Here is a 7,719-nt window from a genome sequence, read left to right on the forward strand (position 1 = left end):
GACAATGAAGAAAATTTCTGCCGTAATTATTGAAAATTCAGAAATATTGAGATTCTGAAGTTCTGAAATTTTGAAGTTCCGAAGTTATGAGATTCTGAGATTTTGAAGTTATGAAATTCTGAGATTCTCAGATTCTCAGATTCTGAAGTTCCGAAATTTTCAGATTCCTAAATACTGAAATTCCAAAGTTCTGAAATTCTAAAAATTCAGAGATTTTCAAGCTCTGAAATTCAGGAATTCAGAAACTTCGTCGAAAAAAATTGTACCCCCGAATCACAAACGTTGTACCCCTAAATGAAATAAGTTGTACCCCAGAATCATTGATAGTTTGTACCCCCGAATTTTCGTACCCACGAATTTTGTACCCCCGAATCACCAATTTTGTACCCCTAAATCAGTTGTACCCCCTTGTACCCCCGAATCATTGTACCCCCCGAATTTTTGGCCAATTCTTTTTTACAGATGATGAATCGTGGGAGACTTCGCAGTAATTCCACTACCACGCAACCTACATCCAACGGAGTGAAATCGAAAACAAAAAGACAACCCAATTCCTCAATACCTGAATCGGATGAAAATGTTCAGGTGCTGTTTTCCTGGAAAACGTTTTTTTTCACAAATGGGTTTTCAGGAGGAAAGACCAATAAGGAGAGCTGCAAGGCGTGTTAATTATGATGAAACTGTTTATGACTTCGAAGAAAGCCCGATTCGGAAGAAAGCTGAAAAAAGAAGAATGAATAAGCCAAAACAACGCGTGGATTCTAAAAAAGATGCTTCATCATCGTCAGAATCTGAATCGGAATCTGAGCCAGATGAAAGGAAATCTAAAGGCGTTCGCAGAGCCCAAGGAGTAATTGATTTTTTTTTCTACATGTGTTCTATGAAAAATTACAGAAAAGAACCCAGAGATTCACCGATGAACAAATAGAGATTCTCCTGGCTGTGTTCCGTGAAACGGAGTTTCCATCAAAGGCTCAGAAGGAAAAGCTAGCAGAAGAGACCAATCGAACCATATGCCAAGTAAGAGCTTCAACTAGGTTTCATGAAAAGTGTTCAGAGTAGTTTTCGAAAAATTTCCGTTTGCAAGTTAAAGTTCATCACTTTTAAAAAAAAATTCTGTGCATCATAACAAAAGTTCTTTTGTTTCAAAAACCGTCCTTATGAAAAATTCGGATAATTTTCTAGAAAAATCGACAAATCAAAATTAAACTCTAAAAAATCGTTCAATTTTCAGATAGAGAGGTGGTTTGACAACAGAAAACAATCGATCAGGAATCCAAGGCCGGTGAAGGTGATAACTTATTTTCTGATAACATACAAACATTTATATACGAATTTTTCAGAGATACGTGAAAAAATTCACGGTGGAGCAAAAACGGAAAATGGACGAAGTTTTCGTTGCAAGCCGTAATCCAGAAAAAGGAAAAATTGCAGCTTTGGTTGCAGAACTAGAATTGACCACAACACAGGTCAGCTCCAACTAATCCAAACAAAATGACCCACTATCATTTTCAGGTCAGACAATATTTCCGAAAGCAAAGATTCAAAAATCCGATTCCTGAAGAAATCCCACGTTTTCTATCTGAAGAACAAGTAGAACATGGGATTGTGGACGGTGAAACGTTCAAACGAGAACGTAATTCGGAAAAACGGAATCAGTTCGAGGATGCCATGGAAAAGTTTTTTGAAGAACGCCAATTCCTTGAAGAACCAGACGAAACTTTGGAATTGGAATCGGGAGGCTCTCGGAAGAGGGTATGTATCGGAGTATTTTCACATAATGAAATTGAAAATTTACAGATCTCAGACTGGTTGGACAAAAAGAGATACGATACACTGAAGTCATTTTTGGAGAAAGAAATTTCGGTGTTGCCCAATGAAATGGCAACATTCGAGAAGCTCTCCGAGAAGTACTGCTTAGACACTACCACGCATCCTGATGTAATTCTTTATATTGAAATGAAAGAAGATGTGAACGGCGATAGCGTAAGTTGAAATAATCCAATTACCAACATCAAAGCTTCTTTCAGCTCGCTGAGTACTTGATGGAACGGTCGTTTGTGCTCAAAATGCTCGAGCAAAACCGAACCGAAGAAGTCCATTCAGAGGAAGAGGAAGAGGGAGAAGAAGAATATTCGGAAGACCCAAACGACGAAGAGTATCTCAATGAGTGGGAGTTGGATTACCAGATCAATGGATGAGAATCAATTTTCAATTATTCGCCAAGAAATTGAGAAACTAAATAGATTCCAATAATCCAGTCAGAATATTTTGCTCCTTCTGTCCCTTGTTCCCTATTTTTCCTCTTTTCGTTTCCTTAACAAATGCTCCAAATTCTCTAGCTTATCTCGTGGTCCACCTTTTTGTTTTTATAACACCCCCTCATTATTTTCCCAGAAGCATAGGTACACTTTGTTTCCTCAAATCTGTATTACAATTTTTCTTGATTGGGGTTTTTTGAAAATAAATATGATTTTCAGCAGGTTTATTTTTCAAGTTAATTAATCAATTGATAGTAATCCAGCAGTTTTTTGTTGTTAAATAATAATAATATAATTTACAGTTACATCAAAATCTCTATTGTAATTTTCCGTGATTGAGGTCATGACCCGGAAATTGAAATCTAGGTCATGACCAAAAATTAAAATCTAGGTCATGACCCAGGACTCAGGACCCAGGACCCAGGCTCTCCGGACCCCTTCTCCGGACCCCTTCTCCGGTTCCCCTCTCTGGAACCCAGAGAAGAGGAAAACTGATTCTTCCCTCCATTTCCCTCTTCTTTTATATAATACATAGTACTCTTCTCAAGGTTTATGAGCCATGCCGCATCACGTCGCCTTTTTGGTCAATAATTGAAATTTTATATTCCAAATCCTCTTTTTTTCTCACAAGGCAGTTTGAATAACACTTGAACATTCAAATTTTGATGCAGATTGAGACCTTCATTTTGACCCTACTTATCCAGTTTCGTTAGAGATATCCAAAAGTTTTCAACCGATGAAATGTTTGTGACATCAAGACAAACTTTGTTCTTCGAACTTTTTTTAAATATCTTCCACAGAAGCCAAGAAAAAGTTGGTCAAAGTTGACGATTTTGAGAAATTCTGAAGAAAAGCTTCTGTTGCTACTCTCCAAACCCATATATCTCGGTTCATATAAAAGTTATCAAAAAACTGTCAACTAATAAAATTTTGCTGATGTTACGGTGAACATTTTATTAGTTGAAAAATTTTGATACCTTTTTTAGGAGTTGAGATAATTGAGCTGAAAGGGCAAATCTATTCTTCAGCTGGATGACGTCTGCTGTATTCCTTTCAAATTCAATGGACAATCGCGCCAGAGTGAAGCCACAACCCCGCAGCGCCACGTGGACAAATATTGGCACAAAAGAGACAGCAGACTGATAAGAAAAAACGAGAGATACTAGTGATATAAAGAGACATCAACGAAAAACGACTCCACAAAACATATAAAAGCATTATTCAGAACTTTATACAACCATATTTCTCCCATTTATGACGACTTGACAGAATAGACGTCTCAGGAACTTTCCAGAAAAAATTCTAAAAATGAATGGATTCTGGAAATGATCCCTTTTATTTTTCTGATTATCTTCCACCTCACTGTTATTCTATTTATTCCTAAAAGTCCTATGATTTTTATTCAATCTCTCGGATTTTTTTTTGAAAAAATGTGAGTTTTTTTTATTGGAAAATTTCAAAAAAATTAGAATTTTTATTTTTTAGCAATTTTTAAAATTGTGATTTTTGACAATTCTGAACAATTTTGGAATTTTAGAGAGTTTTCAAAATTTGCAAATTTTGAAGTTTGAAATTTAGAATTTTGAGAATTTAGAATTTAGAATTTTGAAAAATGTTGAATATCGGAATTTTAAAATTTGATAGCTTTGATTTGTGAAAATTGAACGTTTTAAAATTTGAAAACTTTCAGTTTTGAAAACATTTTGCAAACCAGCCATCTGCTTGCCGCGCCTCCGGCGCTTACTGACTGCTGGCTTACTGGCGCTGACTGGTGCGCCTTCGACGCGAGTTGATATATTTTCTAAACTGGTTCGTTGCCTTCCACTGAAGGTTCGTTAAAGTTCAGTTACTCTGGGTATTAAAAAAAGCTGTATATTTTCAGATTCGGGTCGGACAACAAAGTACCCTCCAAGACGATCGAAGACCGACGAATTCAAAACACATCCTCCGAGAAAGACCAATCAAGAGTGCACCGACTGTACCACACTCGTTTCAGAAGGTTTTTTGGCTTTAGATGTTTACATTAAATATGTTTTTTTAGAAGCTGACAACGCCACGACGGCCCCTATACAACTTCCAGCTCATTCGAAATCCAACGATGATCGTTCAAATGAAGCTTCTACTCACCCTCCACGAAAAGCGACTCAGGACGAATCAAAAGGTTGTCTTCGAGATTTCCTCATTCCGCCAATTTTATTGTTCCAGAAATGTCCCAATTCAAAGCAAATTCGAAGGAGAAGAACATGAGCGTCGAGCGTCACGAATTCCTGGTCGATTCCAACGGAAAACGCAAGTTCCATATTGAAATTTATTAATAAATGATTTTTTTTCAATTTTATTTAAACATGGTAGTTGACAACTTTTTTATATCTTTCACAGAAACCGAGCTCAATTGTATTAAAGTAAAGATTTCGGCAGCCAACTGCGTAACGCATAAACTTTGAGCTCTTATATCACCTTTCTTCTACTCCCAATCATTTCTCAAACATCGCTCTAAAAGAGCCGCCTGTCAGTCGCTGCTGACCGATTCCATTGAAATAGTCTCTGTACCCACCTATTAAAACAAAGATTTAGACAAATAGAAGCTAGAAAAACCCAAACCCCATTTCTTTATAGTTTTTTTTTTGGAATTTTCAGAAAAAAAATATAAAAAGAATATACCATATATGTGGATGGCCGGGCCGGCCCGATTGCCTCAAAACCCTCGGCCCGCCTAGGACAACTTTTCGAAAATGTTACTTTTGTGCCAATATATTTTTAATAGCACAAATATTAATCCAAATGCATACAACCATCCGAAAAAGTCAATTTAATTAAATTTTTAGCAAAAAAAAATCAAACTTCATTAAGCCAAGGATTAAATTTTTTTCTAAAAACGACCTCAAAACAGTTTTTTTTCGACAGAATCGTCCTCTAGTGTGGATTTTTATTTATTACTGAGAAAAGCCATCTCGAAAAATGATGATTTGCTCTAAAATTTCGAAATTTTCAAAAAGCGGGCCGGCCATGTGTAATTTTTTCCGGCCCGGCCCGGCCCGCTTTCAGAAAAGTCTCAGCCCGGCCATCTTTTCAACAAGTATGGAAAATACTTACTTACCTCTATCTCTAGTTCTCTGCTGAACTTCTCTTTCACGACATAAAGAAAAAGTTGTGGTGAGAAGAAAAAAGAAACATAAAAAGTCTACTCAAATATTCAACAAATAGTTTTTGAAAGTATTGGAGTTTTGAAAAGTTCAATTTGGTGGAATTGAATGTTCAGAATAGTGTTCAGAATAGTGGCTAATACCGTGAACACTCTAATAGGTATAACTTTTATTCTGTATTATGCTTGTCTGAGAAAAAAAAGGTTAGAGAGTATTTTTTGCAGTCTGAATACGGTAGCGATATCGAAGCGGAGAGCCTAAACAGCACACAAACGGTGGAGACGCAGACACTTTTTCTCTGCGTCTCAACCTTTTTTTTCTCAGACAAGCATAATATGCGTGTATGTGTTGATGGTTATGTGCTATTATTTGGAAATAGTGTTACTATTCGGTTCTCCACTTTAATTAAATGTGTTGTCTGGTTATTCGTGTATCTGTGTTTTGTGTGATTGTATTGTATTCCTTTTCTCTTTTTTCTCTTTTTCCACGACGGAAGGTCGTAATCAATAAATAAATAAATAAATAAATAGAAGGCCACCCGGACCGTCCACTTTAAGTCTAAATATCTAACTTATTTTGGAAGGTATCAAAAAGTAGTCAACTAATAAAAAGGTTATCATAATATCAGCAACATTTTATTAGTTAACCACTTTTTGATATCTCTCATAGAAAATTAGATAAATGAGCTCCAATTTGGCGAATTGGGTGACGTTCTATCAGAGTGTTTACGGTATTACATATTTCAATAATGGGAAAAAAACTGATCAAATTTTTAATTCAAAACTGTTTGTTCCATTCGCTAAAAACAAGTTTAGGTCTTCTATAGGCCAATCAGAAGAATCCGGGGGAACATTATTTATTGGAGTTATTAACATTTTACAGACATAAAAAAAATCAATCTATTTTTTCATGTACTAAAATACAAGGCACGTAACGTGCCTTGAATTTTTGAGGCACGTAACGTGCCTTGTATTTTTGAAGCACGTGCCTTGTATTTTTGAGATTCCAACTTTTTTTAGATTCCAACATTTAGGTTATGACCTAGATTTCAATTTCTGGGTCATGACCTAGGTTTAGATTTTTTTTTCAAAAGACTTCGACAACTCCGAAAACGAGGAAGAAATCGACACAAAGGATGAAACCATTAGAGTAGTCAACGAGATGAAGACTCATCAGATCCCACAGAAAACATTTACCGAAAGAATATTATGTCGCAGTCCGGGAACTCTTTCCGACCTGCTTCGCAATCCCAAACCATGGAATATGCTGAAATCCGGACAGGAAACATTCCGTCGAATGCATAAATGATTGCAGCAACCACTTACAGCCAGACTCAGAATTCTAGATTCTAGAAATTCTATGTCACCAGAAGAAGTTGCTGAAGCAAAAGAAGTGCTTCCATCAACGCCAGTTCCAAGTGGATCTTGAAAAAGGTACAAACTGTTTATTTAATTTCAATTTATCAAAATTTAAATTTCAAACGTATGAATTTCGATGAGAGTGAGCCAACTGCCAAAGTTTCTCGTTTTGTTTTCACTGCTCATCAGAAGCAGGCACTTCAATCGATATACAAAATTTCGCCACGCCCAACCCGTGAAATGCAACAATAGCTTGCCGATCGTCTTGAAATCAGTATGGAAACAGTGGAAAACTTTTTCATGAATGCTCGTCGACGTGATCGCTATCATCAAGTGACCACTCAAGTTAAAATCATCAATGAGCCCATTCCACAGCAACAGGAGGCGGAAATCTTGACAGAATATGAAACAGATGACGATTTTTACTGAATGATCCCCTCGATGCTCTTATCGAAGACAACATTTTCAATTACTGTCACATCCTTATCACTTCACAATTATTTTCACCTTCTAGAATAACATATAAAATAACAGAAATGAAAAAATACGATTTAGAAATTTCAAAGAAATCAAAAAATAATAAATTCCAAAACTTCAAGATGAAAAATATTAAAATAGGAATTTTTGATTCGGAAATGTAGTAATACGGAAGTTCGGTAATTCGAAAGTGAACAACTTTTGGATTTTTGAAAATTGAGAACTCCCAGTTTCGATTTTTGGAAAATCGAAAAATTGAATCAAGAAATCAAAAAATTTTTCAAAAATATTAAGTTTTCGAAATTCACAATTTCCTGTCATTTTCTCACTATCAGTCAGTTTCGAGTTTCTAATTGTTTCGTTTTCAAAATTTTGAATTTTTGAAATCCATATTTGTTTCTATTCTCCGAATCTCAAGTTTCGGGAATTTGAGATTATCCAATTCTTGTTTTTTTTTTTGAATTTCTGATTTTCTAAAAT

At 35.7% G+C, this 7,719-nt stretch overlaps 1 protein-coding gene across 1 annotated transcript in view; it reads left to right on the forward strand.

Moving 5' to 3' along the window:
- CBG24035 overlaps window positions 1-4,566 on the forward strand; it is a gene marked incomplete at both ends in the record, with an annotated part of 5,988 nt that extends 1,422 nt beyond the window's left edge. The window contains 8 exons of the mRNA XM_002648011.1: window positions 632-850; window positions 895-1,020; window positions 1,235-1,291; window positions 1,344-1,469; window positions 1,516-1,755; window positions 1,801-1,986; window positions 4,144-4,260; window positions 4,303-4,566. Coding sequence (XP_002648057.1) covers window positions 632-850; window positions 895-1,020; window positions 1,235-1,291; window positions 1,344-1,469; window positions 1,516-1,755; window positions 1,801-1,986; window positions 4,144-4,260; window positions 4,303-4,566 — 1,335 coding nt within the window. The remainder of the gene's footprint in view (window positions 1-631; window positions 851-894; window positions 1,021-1,234; window positions 1,292-1,343; window positions 1,470-1,515; window positions 1,756-1,800; window positions 1,987-4,143; window positions 4,261-4,302) is intronic.
- Between the last annotated feature and the right edge of the window lie 3,153 nt (window positions 4,567-7,719).

This window comes from Caenorhabditis briggsae, assembly GCF_000004555.2.
Source record: "Caenorhabditis briggsae complete genome, chrIII, whole genome shotgun sequence".
Lineage (NCBI taxonomy): Eukaryota > Metazoa > Nematoda > Chromadorea > Rhabditida > Rhabditidae > Caenorhabditis > Caenorhabditis briggsae.